This window comes from Neovison vison, chromosome 13 (genome assembly GCF_020171115.1).
Source record: "Neovison vison isolate M4711 chromosome 13, ASM_NN_V1, whole genome shotgun sequence".
Taxonomy (NCBI): Eukaryota; Metazoa; Chordata; class Mammalia; order Carnivora; family Mustelidae; genus Neogale; species Neogale vison.
In genome coordinates, this window is record NC_058103.1 from 87,513,018 (window position 1) to 87,535,687 (window position 22,670).

At 39.3% G+C, this 22,670-nt stretch overlaps 1 protein-coding gene across 1 annotated transcript in view; it reads left to right on the top strand.

Annotated features, from left to right (window-relative positions):
- FSIP1 (fibrous sheath interacting protein 1) overlaps positions 1-22,670 on the top strand; it is a 174,859-nt gene that overhangs the window by 54,092 nt on the left and 98,097 nt on the right. Inside the window, exon 10 of the mRNA XM_044232371.1 lies at positions 8,736-8,876. Within this exon, the coding sequence (XP_044088306.1) occupies positions 8,736-8,876 (141 nt within the window). The remainder of the gene's footprint in view (positions 1-8,735; positions 8,877-22,670) is intronic.

Sequence of the window (22,670 nt, forward strand, 5' to 3'; positions counted from 1 at the left end):
TCAGTAATTTTTCCTCCATGCTCCTTATGAAAGAATGTCTTTCAAGTGGAATATGAATTCTATTTTTCAGCAAATTGGTTCCGCAATATTCATCAAGTGCTCCCTGTGTAGGAATTGTAGGGGACTGACCGACAAGGCAGGCGAATGTGGAACTGTGGAGTCAAAAAGCCTTGCTTCAAGCTCTGGCTCCTTCACTTCCTAGCTCCGAGGCCTTGGGCATTAATCAGAAGTGCCTGGAGTCCTAGTTTCCTTGTCTGTGCAGTAGTAATAATAGTATTGTTCTTTAGGGCTCTTTTATTTTTTATTTTTATTTTTTTAGATTTCTTTTCAGCATAACAGAATTCATTGTTTTTACACCACACCCAGTGCTCCATGTAATACGGGCCCTCCTTAATGCCCTCCACCTGGCTCCCCCAACCTCCCACTCCCCACCCCTTCAAAACCCTCAGATTGTTTAGGGCTCTTTTAAAGGGTGGAGAAGTTGATTGTGTAAAGTACTCAACACTGTGTCTGACACAAAAAACTCAACCGATGATGTTATTTTAATAATAATAAGCGACTTAAGGAACACCTTTTCTTTCTTTATTTACACATAGATAACTGTGGTACAAGTCCACATAGATGAGCGCTATAGAAAGCTCTAGATGCAAAGTGCTGTGCTGTTACTGGGGAGAGAGAGAAAGCACACCAGAAGGAATATCAAGAAAGTCCAGTTCCACAAGTGAGGGAGAGGAGGAGGAAGAGAAACTAGTGAATGAGGAAGAAGGGGCCAGAGGTCCAGAGGAGATTGCCATTTTACAGCATGAGGTTGAGAACTGGTGGTGTGCGTGGCAAATTTGACCCACATATGGGTTTCCTTTAGTCCACAGAGGGTTTACAAAATTTTTTAAGATTTATTTATTTATTTGACAGAGGGAGAGAGAGATCACAAGCAGGCAGAGAGGCAGGCAGAGAGAGAGTGGGGGAAGAAGGCTTCCTGCTGAGCAGGGAGCCCGATACGGGACTCCATCCCAGGACTCTGGGATCATGACCTGAGCCGAAGGCAGAGGCTTAACCCACTGAGCCACCCAGGTGCCCCTACAATTTTTTTTTTTTTAAGCCAACATTTCAGAATTGGGTGAATTCATATAAACGTCTATACTTCTAGTTTTTCTTGAGAAATGAGAAAATCTAGCATATTTAACCTGAATCCTTGCTTGGCAGCATACAAGATTGCTCTGAGAGGCAACTTCGGCTTTCTGTGGAGGACAGATTGTCCCGTTAGCCACAGTATTCACAACTCCATGTTGTATTGTAGGCCCTGAGGCCTCCTTCACACACTGGGGTCACTTTCCCAGCCCCTGTGCAGGCCGTCAAAATATGGTTGAATGCCTGCTTGTTTCATCGGAGAGGCTCTGGTGGCTGACATCAGTTGTCCAGATCAGCACGTGCCTTCATCTCCAACCTCCAAGCAGCTTATAGCACCCTGAAGGGTAGTTGTGGGGTGACCTTACAGTGAAAGAAGTACCACAATATGGAAACCGATCTTACCCAGAGTAGAGGAAGTATGTCCTGGAGGGAAGGAGCACAGAGAAAGGTTATTTGCTGAAGGCACTATATTTTTAAAAATTCCTTTAGAGATTTATTTTGCTTTGTTTTGTTTTTATTTTGGTTAAGAAAACAGTTTCCCAAACAAGTTGAAATGTGTAGACTTTCTGACTTACCAACAATGGCAGCTATAAGGGGCTACAGGGGTAGGTACGTAGGCCTAGGAGGATAAACGTACTCCAGTCAGAATAATTTGAGGGGCTCCAGAAATGTGACTCAGGGATTAAGGAAGTCGTTGTGAAAGGAGCAATTAAGAAATCTTCTTTTTCTCTTGAGCTTGCTGATTAGGATATTCTCAGAGGATACCCTGGCCTGGCTCTTAAGTTTATGGCAATATTTTCAAAGCAGAATTTGGTTTTCATGTATCTTATTTCCTTAGTGTAAAACAAAGCATGTGGTCACATTCAGAAGGAAGAATGGCGTATTACTACTACTGCTGTAATGTGAATAATATCACGTGGGTGCCATTTTTACATCTGGTTTTTATTTTCATTTCATCTTAGCAAAAGAGAACTAATTGAAGCAATTTTTTTCTTAAGATCTGTGGTTTAACTGTGCGTACCTATCCATCTCCATCTCCTAACCTTCTAACAAATCAGTTAGTTCTTTCCTTATATTGTAAATCCCACCATAAAATTGACTGATGTTCTATAATTTCGTCGCCATATTTTTTTGTAGCTGTCTTAGATTCCAGCTTTCTCCAGAAATATCTAAGAAATAGGAGTTACGTGGGTATTTAGTTTCTTAAGTCCTTAGCAACTGAATTCAATAATAAATTCTATTCAGTTTGGCTCTTGTAAAGAAGTATAATTTATTCATGTCTCATGCAATCTGTCTTACTAAATCTAGAATTACTGTTCATGGTTAGATTTTTTTTTTTTCCCTGTTGGAGAGGGTCTTCCAATTGTCCTCATTGTCAAGAGGCATTTCTCTGTCCCTAAACCAGCTAGTTTAACTGAACATAAAGGCCTCCCTTAGTTTGATTTATTTATTTTTTTGTTCTTAAAATGTTGATTCAGTTGTACACATTTTGGTAAGACCAACAAAAAATTAATGCACGTTTGATTGATGAAAACTGTAGTTGTATTCATCTTTTTTCTTACCAAGAGCATACTGTTGCTGACATCAACAATTAACTGTTTTTTTTTTTTGTCTCTTCCTGTTTCAACATTTGCTAAAGCTGAGGAAATAGAAAATGTTATTTGACATGTAATCCTGAAAGATGTTTCACTTAGGTCTAGAGGTTTGCAGAGTCCCGATGATGGCCAAGTAGTCTACTTGATGTCAGACTACTCAATATACTGGTTGAGGGCAGGAAACTGGGAATTTTTTATGTATGCTAGGCATAAACACAGAAATCTTATTGACCATTGGCTCATTTTCAAAAACTATAGATGTATGCTATAAAAGCATGGATTTTTGGATTGAGGAATAAATAAGAAGTTGCTTTGAAGGTCATTGCTAACCTGTCCAACATTCCCAGATAAATCTGGGGAATTCCTCTTGCCTCTTATGTTTTACGGACTACTTAAAGTTTAAAGGTTATTTATTTATTTGACAGAGATCACAAGTAGGCAGAGAGGCAGGCAGAGAGAGAGGGGGGAAGCAGGCTCCCTGGTGAGCAGAGAGCTCGATGTGGGGCTCGATCCCAGGATGCTGAGATGATGACCTGAGCCGAAGGCAGAGGTTTAACCCGCTGAGCCACCCAGGCGCCCCTACTTTAAAGTTTATATTTATATTTATTTTTCTATGTTAAGTCTCCGGTGTAGTCAAGGCTTCTTTCGTTTCATGGCAATATTCTAAAATGGTAAAAACAATTTGGCCAAAAGACTTTTTTCCTTCCTTCTTGTACTGCCTGGCAAATGACCCATCTGATGACAGAAAAATAGCAATGGCCTTTTGAAAAGCATAGCTTTTGTTTGAAAACATGGGGCACATTGGCTTTATTTAGGCAGGTTTGTATTTTCCTATTTAGCTAGCTTCAAAGACCCCTGTTGGCTCAGTCAACACTACAGATATTTTTCTAAGGTTGAACTTAGAATCCTTCACAGTCAATTAGTCAAATCAACAAATATCTATTGACCTCAAGGACAGTTCTCTTCTGGTGGCTTCTTGGGTATTCCTGTGCATATCACAGAGAGCTTTTCCTGAACTGAATTTTACTTTTACTGAATAAAAGCATTCCTATATGTCTCAGAAACACAGAAACCATATGGCCGGTCAGATAATCTGCTCAAACATTACTACCATAGGAAATGAAGATATTTCCTGAGGATCATGAAAACAGATAGTACTGGTTGGCACTTTGATGTGACAGCAGAACCCCTCTTGGTACCACAAGAGCTTCTTGAATATGGTGCCAGTGGGAAATTTTTGGCAGAATCAAGGATTACCTCTTTTTGCTCCCTCATGGCCTCTCTTTCCTTGCATGCTGTCCTTCAAATATTTGAACTATATGGTTATGCTATCAGATCACGACTGAGGAAGGATGTTACATATCCTTGGGTTCAGCTGTAGAGAATTACACACTCATAAGCTATGAGAGTTGGAAGAAAGTTCTTTTGGAAGAAATTGAGACCCAGAAGGAGAAAGTGACTTGCTTAAAAGTATATTACTGGTTACACCAGTAGAACTGGGGCTAACATCTAAGCGTTGGGCCAGTACCTTGGGGTACAGAGAGTCACATTGTCAGAGCAGAACAGAAATAGTCTTGGTAGAATAATATTTCTGTTTTCCTAAAAATAAAATATGACTTCTGCTTATGAAATAAATACATGGGTATTATAGAAAATTTAGGAAATACAAAAACATCTACGAAAAACAAGATGAAAGAGTCAAGATTTTTACCGTCAAGTTGAATTTCCTTCCAGTCTACTTCTCTACAAATACACACACACACACACACACACACACAGTCTACCCATTAGAGTTTTGGGCAAGAAAGAGAAAAACACCTAGCTTGGATTTTGAAGATAAGTAAATGAAGGAACTATTAATAGATTTAAAGGAGCCAATAAGGGATGTTGGGACACCTAGGGACTAGCACCATTGAGTAGGGGGAAGAAGAAGTGTATTGGAGCTCAGGGAATGCTGGAGCTGTGGGAGAAGTACCAGCCATCCAAAATTGTAATCATAGAAGGTGTGGGCAAAAAGGATTTACCAACCTTTCCCCCTTTGGCATGAGAATTTGAACGGTAGTTAACTTCCTCAGTGTTTCCCTGGCAGTCTGATGAAGGTTGGAATGTTGCCAAGGGTTAGGAAGCAACTTTGCCTATGCTAAAAATGACCCCAGGACTGGGAGAATTATGAAGACCTGGTGGGGAAGCCATACCTTGGGTCTTTCTAAATGCAGTGATTACAGAGTGGCATGTCCCTTGCTAGGACCCTGTGGGGGAGTGCCTGTGGCGTCATTTCCAGAGATGATGTTCTTATGAGATAAGAAGCTTTTAAACCAGGGTAGCTTCCTTGCCCCTTGCACCTGAACTGCCATGGCATGGTCTGTAACAGAAACTCCCACTGAGGAGGGAGTCCTGACACTGCCCTGCTGTGTTTCATGTCCTATGTTCTTCTCAATAACTTCTCTCCACATGTGGCCTCTGTCTTTGAGCATGAATATTCAGTTGAATCTAAGAACACTCTCCTGTTGGGCACCTGAGGGGATATATTGCTGCCAAAACCATCATGCCAAAATAGGGAGGAGAGTGGGAAAATACTGCCAGCTCTCTCTTCTCCAGCCCTCCAGTCTCTCACCACATTGACTAAACCTAACCACAAAACAGAGGTCAAGGGGAAAGAGTCCCATTGTTCTAGCTTGTGTCAGGTGCTTCCCATAGTTTGTTAGTTTATCATTCTCCTGTTGATGGACATTAGCCTGTATGCATAAAGCTGCTATGAACATGTGTGCACGGGGCTTTAGTCATGTTTCCATTTCTCCTGGATAGATTCACGGGAGTGGAATTGCTGGGTCCTAGGATAGATAGCATCGAACTTTTCAAGAAACTACCAAACAATTTTCCAAAGTAGTTGTACCATCGTATATTTCCACTGATAACACCTGAGAATTCCTCTTGGTCCACACCTTTATAATATTTGGTGTTAACAATTGTTTTCATCTGGGCCATTTTAGTGGCTGTGTAGTGATATCTTGTGATTTTATTTTACATTTCCCTGATGACTTACTGATGTTAGGATTTCTTCATGTACTTGTTTGTCATTCACATATCTTTTATGAAGTATCTATTCAAGTCATTTTTTTTTCAAGTCATTTTTAAAGCTAGATTTATTTATTTATTTTTAGTATTTCTCCTTTATTATTGAATTGTGTGAGTCCCTTACATATTATGAATACAAGTCCTTTGACAGATTTGTGTGTTTTAATACTTTACTCTCAGTCTGTGGATTGCCTTAACGGTGGCTTTGAATAAGCAAAATTTAATATACTGATGAAGTCTGATTTAGAAATGGTTTTCTTTCTATGTCTTTTCTTTGCCTACTCAAAGATTAAAAAAAATTATAGTTGTAAATTATTAAAATGCCATCCCTTTTAAAAAAACGATTTCCATTTTGAAATGAAATCCAGTTTGGATGCTTTTCATTTCCCTACATTTTATTGACTGAATGTTTGTGTCCACTCAGAATTCATATGTTGAAATATAATCCCCAGTGTGATGGTATTTGGAGGTCACGACTTTGGCATGTGATTAGATCATGACAGTAGGGCCCTCATGAACGGGATTAGTGCCCTTTTAAAAAAGACCCAGAGAGCTCCTTTGTCTCTTTTTCCATGTGAGGAGCCAGCAAAGAAGATGGTCTTCTCGGAGCCAGGAAGCAGCCCCTTACCAGACACCAAGTCTGCCAGTGCACTGATCTTGGATTCCCAAGCTCCCAGAACTAAATTTCTTTGTTTAGAAGCCACTTAGGATGTGGGATTCTGTGTGTCTCTACTGTGGATCCTATTTCATAGTAGGGACGTGTCTGTGAAAGTTCATGAGATCCTGGATGCTTAAAGATGCAGAGGGACCTTCATATCATCTTTTCCACATGTCTCCCTAACATTAGGTTTCCTTCTTAAAAATATTCCTGATATTAATTTACCCTCTGGGTGCTTCTAGGCATCAAAGCTACCAGAAATGAGTCCCCTTTTGGGGAACACAAAATGTAAAAAATCGCTTCTTGAAATTAATAGTTTCTTCCAGTAGAATTTTACACAATATAAATTTCATTGAAACATGAGTGTGATCAGAGTTCCGAGAACCAAATCACAGTTGACTTTTGAACAATGTGGGGGTGAGGGGCACTGACCCCTCCCTCCATGAAGTTGAAAAATCTTTGTGTTACTTTCAACTTCCTGGAAGCTTAACTGCTGATAGCTCACTGTTGACTGGAAACCTCCCCCGTAATATAAAGAATTGATTAACACATATTTTGAATGCTCTATGTATCATGTACTGCATTCTTACAATAAAGCAAGGTGGAGGAAAGGAAATCATAAAGAAGAGAAAATATGTTTATACGTCTTGTACTCTATTTGTTGAAAAATAATCTGCATGAAAGTGGACTGAGCAGCTCACACTCATGCTGTTCAAGGCTCAGCTGTACAGTCCATGGACCAGGGTCCATCTGGCTTCAGGAGTATAGTGATTGGAATCAGTCACAATCCCAGTCTAAGCAGCAGAAGTATGGTTAATACAATGAAGAACAGGTGGTGTGATCAAGAGACCATTTTCCCTTCCTAAGCATGTCAGGGAACATTTCACTAGGGAAATACACCTGTGTTCAGACAGAGTAGGACTGTTCATGAGGAGCTGGAAGAAAGAGGCATGGAGAGGTGGAGAATGAGGAAGAGTGAATATTGCCATGCCTTTGGGTGTGAGACCCCAGCAGTGGGAGAGGAGAATGAGGAGCTAGCCCAGGCACAGCCCAGGATTGGGTGAGGACTTTGCACCTTGCTCCGTGACTTCTCTGCAGAGGCTGGAGTGCATGGGGAGACTGGTGGTACCCAGGTCAGTGAAGAGGCTTGAGCAGTTGCTTAAGGTGACAGTTCTCAAATTTTCAAGTAGTTGTGCTTCAGGCTGTTAGTCCCTCCAGTAGAATTTTGTCCAGTGTGGGGGTAGGACCTTTGAAGATTTTCCCAGGCTCTGTGGGTAAGTCTGAAGCACCCCAGGTTTTGAAAACACTGGTTCAGAGGAATGACGAGGGAGTGAGAAAGAGAGGAGGGCCTTGATTAAGAGGTACTAGAAAGTGAGATGGCGACTCCTCTTGGTGACCAACCATCTGTAAGGCTTGGGAATATGGGAGGATTCTGGTTTGAGCAAGTTCAAACATGACATGAATGTCAGGCTCCTACATGGCAACAGGGAGTAGGAGATCTATGGGAGTAAAGTGGGAGGTTTAGCTATAGATAGAAGGCCAACTTACTGTCAAGAAATACCCATTTTTATCACCTAGAAAAACATTAACTTTGGGAGGTTATGGTTGTGTCCATTCAAATATTGCTGATAATAGTGAAATATTTTCACCTTGTCGTTCATACTCTTTTCAAAGGGCATATTTCGCTCACATTTTTTAGGCACTAAGATTTGTTGCATGCCAGTGACGTAGTGTGATGACTTTTAGGCTAGATGTTATTATCGTTCTGCAGACGATGGAACCGAAGCTCAGAGAGGTTAGTTGATTTCCCTAAGGTCATCCTAGTCAGGAACCGGGTAGAGCCAGGATTCAAAACTCCTGACTTTGCCAAGGCCAGTTTGCCCTTGAACCTCGGTCTCTAATAGCCAGAATGGTGGGATTTTTTTTCCCCCTGTCATTTATAAATGGTAAATGTGGTGTCCAGACAAAGTGTGATTTGCCCAAGATCTTAAGCTGGTAAGTATAGAGCGGGGATGAGAATCCAGGTGCCACTTCCTGGCCACTGCTCTTTTCGCTCGAACTTCTTGCTTTCCAGATGACTGAGTTTATTTTCCTACTTGTTTCATGTACAGTTGGACCTTTCCCTCTCAAATAGGAAGAGTTAAGAGAATTATGAATGTCATTTTGAAGGACAGAAACACTGTCTGAGAAGCAAAACTAACTTTCAAATCTCATTTGTTTCAGAGCAATGTATGACAGTACATTTTCAGCCTGTGCATTAATTTTTTTTTTTTTATTAGGAACCTGACTTTCATGATGATGATAGAAACATGGAAATAACTCCAGGAGAAAAGGTGCTTCGGAATACCAAAGAGCAACGGGATCAGCAAAACCGGCTGAGGGAGATCGATGACCGACTGAGGAAACTGAAGGAAAATGTGGTAAGTCGTCTTTTTAATTTCAATTTTAATTGTCGTCAGCAATTGTCTTAAAAAAAGCTTCCAGTTTCCTTGGACTGTTTTATGACTGGTTTTATATTTGTTAAGTCTGTCAAGAAAACTGACATGGGAATTTGTCACAATTTGAGTAAAAATATGATTCATAGAACTTAATGTAATATTATATATACTTTATGTGATGTAATAAACCTGTGAAATACTACGTGAGGTCAGAATAATGATCCACACACCTAATATTCTGTACCTGATGGTACAGAAATTTTTTTTAATGGAAAAAAATTGGTAGTCATTCTCCATAAAATCATCTTTATATATTGAATGTACAGCTTAAATTCTCCCACTTTTTGATCATAATTCATAATATATTGTTACTCAATTTAAATATGTTCTAAATCCGTCTTGTGCCTATCTCATGTTTTAAGAGCTTGTCATGTAAAAACATTATTGCTGATGAGAGAAAACTCTTAAATCAACTAAATTGTGAGCTGGTTGATACTCTGATCCTATCAGAAAGTCTCCATAATGATATGATTTTCCAGCTACCCAGAGGATGCCTCCAACTGAATCCTTGGCTTTTACCTAAAATGAAACATGACAAGGCTCAACTTGTGACTCTCCCTACATCCTCTCTCCCAGGGCTGGTCTTGTCACAAATGCCAACAGCACCTCCTTTCTGTCTCCTACTAAATCCTATTATCTTGGGTGATCTTCAAGCCTCATTAAGTTTTAACCACTATGGCTAATTTGCTGTCATATCTTGCCACCGTTCTTTATGACTCTGAAAATCTTCTCTCTTTTGTCCTGGCGCGTATCACCCTTCTGTCAGCATTGTCACCTCCTGTCTAGCCACTTAAACCTGGTCAGTCGCTTCTCTCATTATTCCATTTTATATGCTGTTGCATGGGTGTAAGCATCAGGTAAGTGATTTTGATTAAATTCTGATCTCCTTAGAGCTCTCCCAGAGCGTGCACTGATCCCGATGGAGATTCCCCCCCTCTGCTCATGTGTAGCTGAATTGCTCTGAACCATTCACCAGCCATGGACAGCAGCCCTGACGCGGAGCCTAAGAGGGTAGGCAGGTTACCTCATGAGGGCCAGACAGCAGATCGAAGGGGACCGATTGCATTGTGCTTCTCTTTAACATTCATCTTTATTTACTTTTCATGGGAAATGAAATGAGAATTATATCAGGGACTCCTCCATTTTTATCTTCTGAGGGATTTTTTTCTCCTTGGGGCTATTGATACAGGGAAGAAGTAGAGGAAGTAAGAATGGTTAGGGAGTGTAAAGAGGCTCTTGGCCAATAGTTGTGGTGGTAGTGATGGGGCACTGCCAACTTGGTAAATACGGTGTTTGTGGCTTGACTGGTTTTGAAAACCCTGGGCACTTCTCATCCCGTACCTGTCAATCCAAGGCAGGCAAAGCCTGTCATTCTCCATATTTCAGCTCTCCTGATTTCTGACCATTTGTCATATGCCTTGGACATATATCCATTATTTTCTGTTATGTCTCTGCTATTATGTAATTTTGGATGCAAAACTTGGATCCTTTAGGAAATCTTACATTTTTTTTCCGGTGTCATGTGAAAGTTGGCTGGACTTACAGAGATATGGTAAATATCAAGAGTTGGTTGTTACCTAAGTGGAAAAGAATAATACGCATAAGTAGAGAAGAGCAAGTACTGTGTGCCTACGGTAGTAGGCACTGGTCCAAGTATATTATAACTTACTATGTAGTCTTTATTAGCACTCTTGAGGTCAATATTACTATCCTCACTTTCCACACGAGGAAATAGAAGTTGAGTAAATTACTCAAGCAAATGTAGCTACTAAGTGGAAGAGACAGGATCCAAATGATCATCCTTTTTTTTTTTTCCCAATTTATTTATTTTCAGAAAAACAGTATTCATTATTTTTTCACCACACCCAGTGCTCCATGCAAGCCGTGCCCTCTATAATACCCACCACCTGGTACCCCAACCTCCCACCCCCCCGCCATTTCAAACCCCTCAGACTGTTTTTCAGAGTCCATAGTCTCTCATGGTTCACCTCCCCTTCCAATTTACCCAAATTCCCTACTCCTCTCTAACGCCCCTTGTCCTCCATGCTATTGGTTATGCTCCACAAATAAGTGAAACCATATGATAATTGACTCTCTCTGCTTGACTTATTTCACTCAGCATAATCTCTTCCAGTCCTGTCCATGTTGCTACAAAAGTTGGATATTCATCCTTTCTGATGGAGGCATAATACTCCATAGTGTATATGGACCACATCTTCCTTATCCATTCATCCGTTGAAGGGCATCTTGGTTCTTTCCATAGTTTGGCGACCGTGGCCATTGCTGCTATAAACAAATGATCATCCTTTTTAAAATAAGATTTATTTATTTATTTGACAGAGATCACAAGTAGGCAGAGAGGCAGGCAGAGAGAGAAGTGGAAGCAGGCTCCCTGCTGAGCAGAGAGCCTGACTCAGGGCTTGATCCCAGGACTCCAAGACCATGACCTGAGCTGAAGGCAGAGGTTCAACCCACTGAGCCATCCAGTCACCCCTAAATGATCATCTTTTAACAACTATATCTTCTTTTACAGTCAACACTTGAAGAAGCTGGCATAATGAAGGTGTATGAGTAATGATCTGTATCATCTTTATGTTTTAATTGCTTAGCGTTTCATGATACCCTGTGGATCACACTGCGTACCACGTGTGTGTATTTTTTAGGGAAGATACTACTCTGTAAGGCCCAGTGTACCTCAGAGATTTCTAGGTATTTTGTGGATGGGGAATCTGGAGACCTGAGTCCTTGTTTCAAGGTTGTCAGTGGCCTGATCTGTCAACTTGATAAATCACTCTTTCCTCTTAGAGTCTTGGTTTTCTTACTTTAAAATCAAGGGATTAGGGCTAGAGGGCCTTTGTCCTTTTGCCTGTGATTGCTGGCATATTTTTTTGGCAAAAATTGATGTTATTGGTAGTATCTAAAGTTTAGCGTGTATGCTTGATAATTGGTATTAATCAGTTTAAATATTCTATTGAAAGTTACTTTTGGAAGTTCAGTAAAACTTTTTAGGAGAATGTGAGATTGTCTTCCATGTATAGAAAAAAGTTAGCCTGCTACCTATAGACCAAAGAGTATGTTCTCTGAACGATACCTTCTAGAAATGGCTAATTTTGCAATTTTGTCTTATTCTTCTTATTATGAGAGACTATTGTTTCAAGATCACTGGGTAAAAGCAATAATCTCTGGCCATGAACTGGTGATTTAGGGATAAAATTCATACTCAGTTTTAGGGATGCACTGGGCAAGGAGCGAAAGAAGGGGCAGCGTAGAAGCCCTGGGGATAGTCCTGGAACCATCTGAGTCCCAGGATTGATTTGCCCATAAAAGTTGGAAAAGTGACTTAATTCTGAGGCTGTGAATGCACGTGTGCCTTCGTCAAGATTGACTGAGGAAGTGGGATCCGGGTTAGTCTGAAGGAGGTGGTGGTATTGGTGTCATTAGAACCAGCTGTCAGGAACTAGGGAAGGCAGGGATGAGGTTGAGGCTCACAAGCGTAGTATGAGCTCTAGCGGGCAGACAGGGGTCCCAAATACCAGCGGTGTAAGTAGAGGAAGAGTGAACTGTGGCTGCTGGAAGCAGCGTATGTGGAAAAAATCTTCAGAATTCGCTCGCTGTGAGTCAGCGATGGTATGGAGCCGATAGACATGCTGCCTGTATGGGAGAGGCGAGCAAAACGGATCTTATGGATAGTAGAGGACAAGGATGAGGAAGAGATTTAAAAGCAGGTCCTAGGAAGGATTGTTGGTGGGACTGAGTGTATTTATTTAGCTTGGTGAAGAAGAGGTGTGTGTGTGTGTGTGTGTGTTGTGGGGAACGAGGGGATGGTTTAGTAGAAAACTACACAACATCCCTCTCCCAAGGATATCTAAAGGACTACTATTTTAAGTATTAGTCTTAATCTTTGACAGTTTAGCTAAAAAACATGGTGATTGGTGGTCCATGAAGAGAGAGATTTCTGGTAAGTATTAAGGAAGAATTAGCATGATTCAGGATTGGTCTGTCTGGGGCAAGGTTTTCGAGGCTGGAGTGAGTAGAGAGGGTTTCAGTATACAAAGGGTGGCTGGGTGGTTTGGTCCAGCACATGCAGGAAGCTTGCGCATGGCAAGTGTGGAGGAGGCGCTGTGCTTTGAGCTCTTTGTCCCACATGGTGGGGAGGATTTGTGCTCAGTCACTCATCTCTTGCCTGGTTGGTTCCCGTGGGCTGAGGAGTATTGCTGTGACCGTGGATAAAAGCGTTCTTTATCAGGCTAACTACTTGTATGGAGATAATTTGAGATGATAGAATCAAGAGAAAATGAAAATAGCTGTATTCATAGAATAAGCAACACAAGACAGAACCTGCAGATGACCTCTTTTTTGCGTACGATGGGCGCTGGTCCCTGTCCCCTGATTTACCTGTCTAGCTCAAAGAGTCACTTTCTGCTGTTTTAGGTGCTCTACAGGCTTCTCTGCCCCTTCACTCTTTGAAACCCACTCTGCTTTTATTTCCTCCCTGGGTTCTAGTTCTGCTCTGTAAGCTTCTGTACATGGGACATAGTGGTTAAGAACCAGACACTGAAGCAGCCTGTTTGGGTTTGAATCTCAAACTCTGCACTTCCTAGCTGTGTGACCTTGGACAGGTCTCTTGACCTCTCTGCTTTAGTTCCTTGATCAGTAGAATGGGATAGTTGTAATGAATACCTACCTTATAGGCTGTTACGAAGATTAAATTCATCTTAATTAATGTAAAGTGCTTCAAACAGGGTTTGGCACATTTTGAGCACTAGAGAAATGTTTATTATTAGTATTGTTACTCTTATTACTAACATTACTAAGGTGGCATTTACATATGCTTGTTTCTATGGTAATGAGGAGGGGTATAGTGGAAAGGATGAGATTGAAGATGGCGGCGCACAACTTAGAGAAGGATCAAGATGCCCCTTTTCTGATTGAGGATGAAAGGAGAGAAGGATGAGCCTAGAAAGGCAGGTTTGGAGCTGAACAATAAGTGAGAGAGGTCATGCTTGCATGTTCTCTATCTAGTCTGTGAATTAGAGATGAAAGCATATGACTGGAATGAGAGGGCAGAGTAGGGATGGGGCCTTGAAGCAGGGTGGGGAAGGATTGAAATAGATGGTGTGAGGAGGAGAGGAGAGCAGTGGTGAACCAGGAAGACAGCCTGACTGAGTTTGGAACCCTAGCTAGGACAGGGAGCCAGCCCACGGGGCTTGGGGTCATCTCTGACAGGCCTCGGCAGTCCAGCGGGAGCGGAGGAAATGGGTCCAGAGATGAGGCAGGGGTGAGGAGAGGTTGAGTGATTGCAATGCAAGACCAGGGAAGCAAGGGGGTTGGTGGTGCCTGTGAGACCGTACCGGAAATGGAGAAAGGAGACAAACGTAACATGGCTGCCTCAGGTAACGGTGGGGATCTCTTTGCCCTTCTTCAACCTGGTTTCATAACTTATTATTGTAAACATAGACAAGAATGGCAGACAGCTATCAGAAGAAATGAGGTAGATGTGTGTATCTTGGAAAGATGTCTGTGATACAGTCTGTTGTTTAAGACAATAGTATGATTCCATTTTTATTTAAAAAATCATAGAAAAGTGCTGGGATAATATATAACAAATCCTAAGCAGTGATTACTTTTAGTAGAGAGGGGATGGATGGGGAGGTGATAAAAGGAAATTCACTTTTTATAACAGACTATTTAAAGGGAAAAGTGAGTTGGGATTATGGATGCTTTTTATACCTTTTCTCATACTTTTCTCTATATCTAGACTTTCCATAATGTACATGTATTGCATTTGTAAATAGAAACAATATTTCAAAATATGTAAAACATTGATATATATGAAGGATCATTACTTATTGTCTTCATGGATTTAGGAAATTAGAGTGAGTCATCATAAAGAATTATGTTCAGCCTTACCAGTACTTAAAATTCATATTCGGGGCACCTGGGTGGTTCAGTCAGTTAAGCATCTGTTTTCGTCTTGGGTTATGATCCCAGGGTCGTGGAATGATCCCCACATTGGGCTCCTTGCTCAGTGGGGAGTCTTCTCCCTCGCCTTCTGGCCCTCCCTGCTGCTTTTGCTCTCTCTTTCTCTCTCTCTGTCTCAAAAAAATAAATAAAATCTTTAAAAAAAATTAAATAAAATTCATATTCAAATAATCTTTAGGCCCTAAATATACTTATCAGACCAGCAAAGATAATGGTAAGTATAATTATGTCATATTGGGAGTGGTATGGAGGTAGAGGCAGCAATATTTGAACAGTATCAAAATATTAGCTATTTTATTTATGGTGAAGAAACCTTTTTTTAATTAAAAAACTTAAAAAATTTAAAATTCCAGTGTAGTTAACATACAGTGTAATATTAGTTTCAGGTGTGCACTATAGTGTGGAATCATTCAGTATTCATCACAAGTGCACGCGTTAGTCCCCTTCACCTATTTCACCCACCCCCCACCCACCTCTGGTAACCACCAGTTTGTTCTCTATAATTAAGAATCTGTTTCTTGGGGTGCCTGAATGGTTCAGTCTGTTGAGCATCTGCCTTCAGCTCAGGTCATGATCCTGGGGTCCTGGGATCGAGCCCTGCATTAGGCTCTCCGCTCAGGGGAGAGTCTGCTTCTCCCTCTTCCTCTGTGATTTCTCTCAGGTTCACTGTCTCTCAGATAAATAAATAAAATCTTAAAAAAAAAAAGAGGGAATCTGATTCTTGGTTTGTCTGTCTCCCTCTCCCGCTCTCTTTTTTTTCTTTGCTTATTTGTTTTGTTTCTTCAGTGCCCCATATGACTAACACCATAAGGTCTTTGTCTTTCTCTGGCTGACTTCTTTCACTTAGCGTAATGCTCTCTAGATCCATCCACGTTGTTGCAGATAGCAGAATTTCATTCTTTTTTTATGGCTGAATAATACTTCATTGTGTATATATACCACATCTTCTTTATCCATTCATCTATTTATACACACTTGGGTTGCTTCCATAATTTGGCTATTGTGAATAATGCTGCTATGTTTGTAACGTAGGGGTGCATGTGTCCCTTTGAATTAGTGTTTTTGTATTTTTGGAGTAAATACCTCATTATTGGAAGCTTGTTAAATTGGTTATTTTCCCCCTGAAAAGCAATTGGTCAACTGTTGACCTGTGACATTATTTTTATTTCTGATCTACACAATTCCACTTTTAGGAACATATATAAAGAAATAACAGCTAAAAGGAACCAAACTAAACAAAGTAAGAAGCAACTTAAATGCTCTCAAATAGAATGTCAAAGCAATTTATACATGGTCTTACCCATTTAATACAATAGTAAGGTAATAAAAATGACGAGTACATGGATTTTGTCAACAAAGGACTTTTAGTTGGAAATGAGTGATCTAAAACATAAAGACAAAAATTCTAGATAGATTATCAGTATCAACTAGAACTATATAATATATATAATTGTATAACATTATATGTATATTATATGTGTATATATATGCCCACACTGACAACAATCTGAAGGGGAATAGAATATAAATGTTAATAGCTTAGTTCTATTATTTTCCACTTTCTATTAAATTGCCTTTATCCCTGAAGAAAGTGACTAATAATTGAGGTAATTTTATTATTTCCTTGTTTTATTTATATACAACTTAACCCTTTACTATAATGATAGGCTGCTTGAGTAATTTAAATAAATAGTAATAATTCATGTTCAACTTAATTTTTCAGAGGTATTGAGTGTTCCATTGTGATAAGACTAAGGGGATTTTTTTTTTTCAAATAAAGAACATCTTTAACTTCTAGAATTAGGTAAAAATGCTTTTAGTGAAGTTGCATAATAATTCTAGCTTTCACAAATCAGAAGAATTCAATTTTAGTTTTTGCATTTTTGAAGGAAGAATCAGCAATCTGATCTCATCTCATGGACTCCTTTAATGATAAAATATTCTCAAAGATGTTTTGTTAGTATTGTTAGCAAAAGTTTTCCATGGTTCCGATCATTCTAAATGCATTGACCACACTTTTTAGGTCTTTATAGTGTCTCTTTTGATTCTTAGTTTGAACTTCATTCATTTTTTTTGTCATTTGAAGTCTCTACTATTTCTTTCCACATTCTTTCCCTTTTTGGTTTCCTGGAAACCACTGAGCTTGGCCTTGTTTGGTGAACTGCATTGTCATTATTGCATCAAAATGTTTAGCACTCTAAGCCTTGTTGCTGAGCATTGTGGATAAGAATGTGGTTCACAAAGGATGATAAATCCTTGTGTTCTGATTCTTATTTCGACATGCTCTTGCCGTTTAACCTTGTATAAGAATACATGGACCCCAATCAGAAGACTGGAGGGTTTCTTCTGCTCAGTGAATGGTGGAGGGTCTACCTTCAATTACTAAACAGGCCATAGAATCAGAATTATAGAATGTGAGAGCTGAAGGGTCCTTACAGGTCACGTGGGCCAATCCCATGGATTAGAAACTGAAGTCTTGAATAGCCAACTGATTTTTCCAAGACTCACAGTTAGTGATAGACCTGGGCCAATCTTCAATTCTTTTGACGCTTCAGTCTGTGAGCTTTCTGTTATATTCAGCTGCTCTAAGTCGCAGCTGCTCAGACCAGCCAATTTTCAGCTAAGATATGGGGCCACAGACAAATGTGGACTTCATTCTAAAGCCTTTAAACTCTTACATTTATACATCTTTCCCAAATTTAGTGGAACTCCAAACAAACCTGACATGTTTGTGGTTAAACCGGATGATTAACTAGTGTGTTTTGGTATTCATACATTAGCTAAGACCTGAGTTGGGAAAGGAATTATGCTCTCTGTTTCACGTCATTGTTGGGAAGTGTAGAAATTATTTAATCTTTTGTTGTCATTTGTAACAGCTTTCAGGAAGGCAGATGATAACAATGATAATATTGTTAACAGTGATATCATTGACATATACATTATTGGTATTTTTATAGAATGTATATAGACGTATACATTATTGGTATTTTTATAGAATTTACAGCTTTTACTTTTCCTTCTGTAGGTGTTGGCAGGGTGTGCAATAATGATGCAAAATATTTGGCTGTGAAATTTTGAGAGTGGGATTTGCACATCCACAGTGGAATAAACCTTGAAAAATCCATTCTCAAAATCATAGGCAAAAAGAAACACATTTTGAAACAAGTATGTAGAGCACAGAATTTTTGGAAGCACATCATCTGATAAATTTTTTTGCAACTGAATAGTATCATTTAATGATTGCAAAACAGCATCTAGCAGTTAGAGGTACATGGTTGGTGTTCCAGAATTGTTCTAGAGTGAGTCAGTGAGCTCTAGAGCTCACTTTAAAGCTATCAACTATATGTAGTATTCAAATATGTTGTAGAATAAATTGAAAGCACAATTTAGCTGTATTACTTTGGGAATAAAATATTAAAGGTAATTGGATTTTTTTCACTAACTTATTTTGTTTCAACCATCACTTTAAAAAACTTATAAGTACATTAATAGATTTCAGTTTCAAATATATTTTGGAACAAGAGAGGATAAATATATATATATGCATATGCATATATATATATGCCTTGTATTCTGCCTATATAATAAAACATTTTAAAAATTATTCAGGATATTTTCTTCTGGATTATGATTTTTATTTTTTTTTTTATTTTTTTTTTGGGATTATGATTTTTAACATGTATTATAATAATGCAGACTTGATCTCATCATAGAAGTGTAGGTATTGTGCTGTTTCTGAATGATAATGTACAAGTCTTGAATGTCATCTTAAAAATGAAAATTTTGGTGGCAATCTTGTTTTAGAATATTACCTGATTTTATTTATTTATATTTTTTTATTAAAGATTTTACTTATTTATTTTTCAGAGAGAGAGAGAGATCACAAGTAGGCAGAGAGGCAAGCAGAGGCAGAGGGAGAAGCAGGCTCCCTGCTAAGCAAGGAGTCTGATATGGGACTCGATCCCAGGATGCTGGGATCATGACCTGAGCCGAAGGCAGCCGCTTAACCAACTGAGCCACGCAGGCGTCCCTAATATTACCCATTTTTAAAAAGCTCTGTTTTTTAAAATTTTTAAAAAATTTATTAACATATAATGTATTATTTGTTTCAGGGGTTCAGGTCTGTGAATCATCAGTCTTACACAATTCACAGCACTCACAATAGCACATGCCCTACCCAAGGTCCATAACCCAGCCACCCTATCCCTCCCACCCCAGCAACCCTCAGTTTGTTTCCTGCGATTAAGAGTCTCTTATAGCTTGTCCCCCTTCCAAGTCCCATTTGTTTCATTTTCCCCTCCCTTCCCCCCACAAACCCCTGCCCTGCCTCTCAAATTCTTCATATCAGAGAGATCATATGATAAGTGTCTTTGGTTGACTTATTTCGCTTAGCCCAATACCCTCTAGTTCCATCCATGTCATTGCAAATGGCAAGATTTCATTTTTGATGGCTGCATTGTATTCCATCATGTATATATGTGTGTGTGTGTATAAATATATCATGTCTTCTTTAACCATTCATCTGTTGATTAACATCTAGGCTCTTTCCATAGTTTGGCTATTGTGGACATTGCTGAAAAAGCTTTATTGTTGAGCAGAATCTCTAGAAGTAGATATAAGGCTAGTTAGTTTTTAACATAATTCACCTTTCACATTCTAAATTAGTTTTCAAGTCTCATTGTTTGAGGCCCTAGATGTGGTTATATGGAATGAATGCATGCATATACATCAATAAAGAAACAATAATATCTTATTAAAGGAAAGAAATAGAATTTTATAAAGTTAAATAAGTGTTGTAAAGATTATAATATGCCACACACACACATTTAACCAGTATAGTGTGTACTGACATAAAATTAGAATGCATAAATAATTAAAACTTATGACACTTTGGGAGGTTAAAATTAAGCCTATTACTTGGTTGTTAACATGTGGTAGTAATACTATTTAATTTCTTTTCCAATACTTGAGGTCATTTTTAGTATCATTTAGTGTAATAAATTCTTGAATAGATTCCCAGTGGGAATGATGAATTCCCAGTGGAGATGTTATTTGTATTCATAGTTTGTCTTTAATCCTTTCATTTTTTTCTTAACCAGCTACAGTCAGGTTATTTTTTGTTTGTTTGTTTTTTATTTTGTTTTGTTTTTAAACGGACCTTCAGGATTCTAGATCTGCTTCTTGTTATGGTCTGAGGCTATCTCTGTCCAAAACAGGGGTTATCTGAAGCAGTGATTTTAATGTGGATGGTCAAACAACTGTTTGTTATTGGTGGGGCTAAGGAAATTTTACCAGAATGTAAGTGCATGTATTCCTTACTTCATCGAGAAAAGCTTGCTTGGTGAATCAGTTGATTTAAATTCTGGCATAGCTTCTTGTTGCATAGCAGACCTGCAACAAACAGTTTGAGGGCCAGCCCTGGTCAGCAGGCCACACTTTGAGGAGCGCTCAGTGCAGGCCTGTTCCCAATCTCTGATGCCCATGGTTCTGAGCACCCAATCTCCTGGATCTTAGTCACCAAATGTGGCTGGCTTCTCCCTTCTTTACCTTCCCTTTGTGTCTTCTGACCTGTGTTCTTACTAGATAGTGATGTCTTGATATCATCTCTGGGTTCTGCCCTTGTCTTTGTTTTTTAGCTCTTTGGCTCATATATATTACACGGAACTATAGAAACCTTCATCTGTAGTTTACTGGGTCCAGAGATTATCTTTATCTATTAAATTCTTGTACTCTATACACCTATCAGGATAGCTAGAATAAAAAGCACAAGGAGCCAAATAAATAAAAAATTAAAAATTAAAAAGAAAACATGAAAAGTAACAAGTATTTGTGATGTGGAGAAAAAGGAACTCTTATGCACTGTTGGTGGGAATGCAAACTGGTGCAGCCACTGTGGAAAATAGTATGGAAGTTCCTCAAAGAATTAAAAATAGAATTATCATATGATCCAATAATTCTACTACTGGGTAGTTACTTAAAGAAAATGAAAGCACTAATTCAAAAAGTTATATGTACCCTATGTGTTTATTGCAGCATTATTTACAATAGCCAAGATAGGGGAGCAACCCAAGTGTTCATCCATAGATGAATGGATAAAGAAGTTGTGGTCTATATACACAATGGAATATTACTCAGCCATGAAGAATGAGCTCTTTCCATTTGTGACAACATGGATGGATCTGGAATATATAATGCTAAGTGAAATAAGTCAATCAGAGTAAGACAAATACCATATGATTTCATTCATATGTGGCATTTAAGAAACAAGACAAATGAACAAAGGAAAAAGAGACAACAAAAAGACTCTTAACTATAGAGAACAAACTGGTGGTTATCAGAGGGGAGGTGGATGAAGGAAGGGTGAAGTAGGTTAAGGGGATTAGAGTACACTCAGCATAATGAGCACTGAGTAATGCGTAAAATTGTTGAATCACCATATTGTACGCCTAAAACTAATATATTATATGGTAATTATACTTAAAAAAATTCACATTCTCAACATTCTGCCTTATTAACATGATACCATTGGCTACTGACACTAGATGCTAATGTTTTAGGAAAAAACATATATGATTCTTTAAAAACTGCCTATAAAATTTGACATGAAAGTTCTTTTTTTTTTTTTTTTTACTGGAAGTTCTATTTTATTTTTTAAAAAAGATTTTATTTATTTGAAAGAGAGAGAGAGAGAGAGCGTGCACACATGAGCAGGGAGAAGGGCAAAGGGAGAGGCAGAGTCCCCACTGAATAGAGAGCCCAATGTGGGACTCCATCCCAGGACCCTGGAATCATGACCTGAGCTGAAGGCAGTCACTTAACTGAGCCACCCAGGCACCCCTGAAAGGTCTATTTTATTTTATTTTATTTTATTTTAAAGACTTTTATCTATTTATTTGACAGAGAGAGACAGGGAGAGAGGGAACACAAGCAGGGGGAGTGTCAGAGGGAGAAGCAGGCTCCCCGCCAAGCAGGGAGCCCGATGCGGGGCCAGATCCCAGGACACTGGGATCATGCCCCGAGCCAAAGGCAGACGCCCAATGACTGAGCCACCCACACACCCTGAAAGGTCTATTTTAAAAACACAATTTAATGTTGATTTCTGGTCAAGATCATGTATTAATCTAAGTTTATACTTACCTTGGCTCTAACTATATAAAAATTTACGAAAACAGCATAAGAATAAAGCAAGATGTATATCTCGATGGAATGCCCTAGAACACATGTGAAATGCAGTAGAAACACAAAACTTAGCTTACCTGGAGCCAGAAGTCTGACTGATGTGAGGTCAAAATGATCTGTTTGAGGCCAGGGACCAGAAGCAGACTCACGGTGTGGAACTGGCATTTCTGTGGCCATGGCAGCAAGTTAGAGAAAGCTCAAACTGAGAAATACTGCTGAGGACTGTGAATTACATATGTGAATTACATATAGCTTCACGGGAGAGTCCTACTTCTAGCTATATGGCAGCTAGATATTAGAGAAGCCCCTCTTAGTAAAGGAAACCTAAAAATGGTACAAGATGTATTTGTTTTTAAAGTAATTTTTAAAGCATGAATGAGCTGGCAGAAAAGGGAATTCCTCAGGGGACAAAAATGACAAGATAAGTGAGGGGTAAGTGACTGCTGGAGCCAGCATTTGTCCCTGAGGTATCTATTGATCTTCAATGGCTTGAAGCCTGGGTTTCAGCAGACTGTGTGTAGGGGGCCAAGGAGGCAGGGCCTGAGGCTGAGGAGG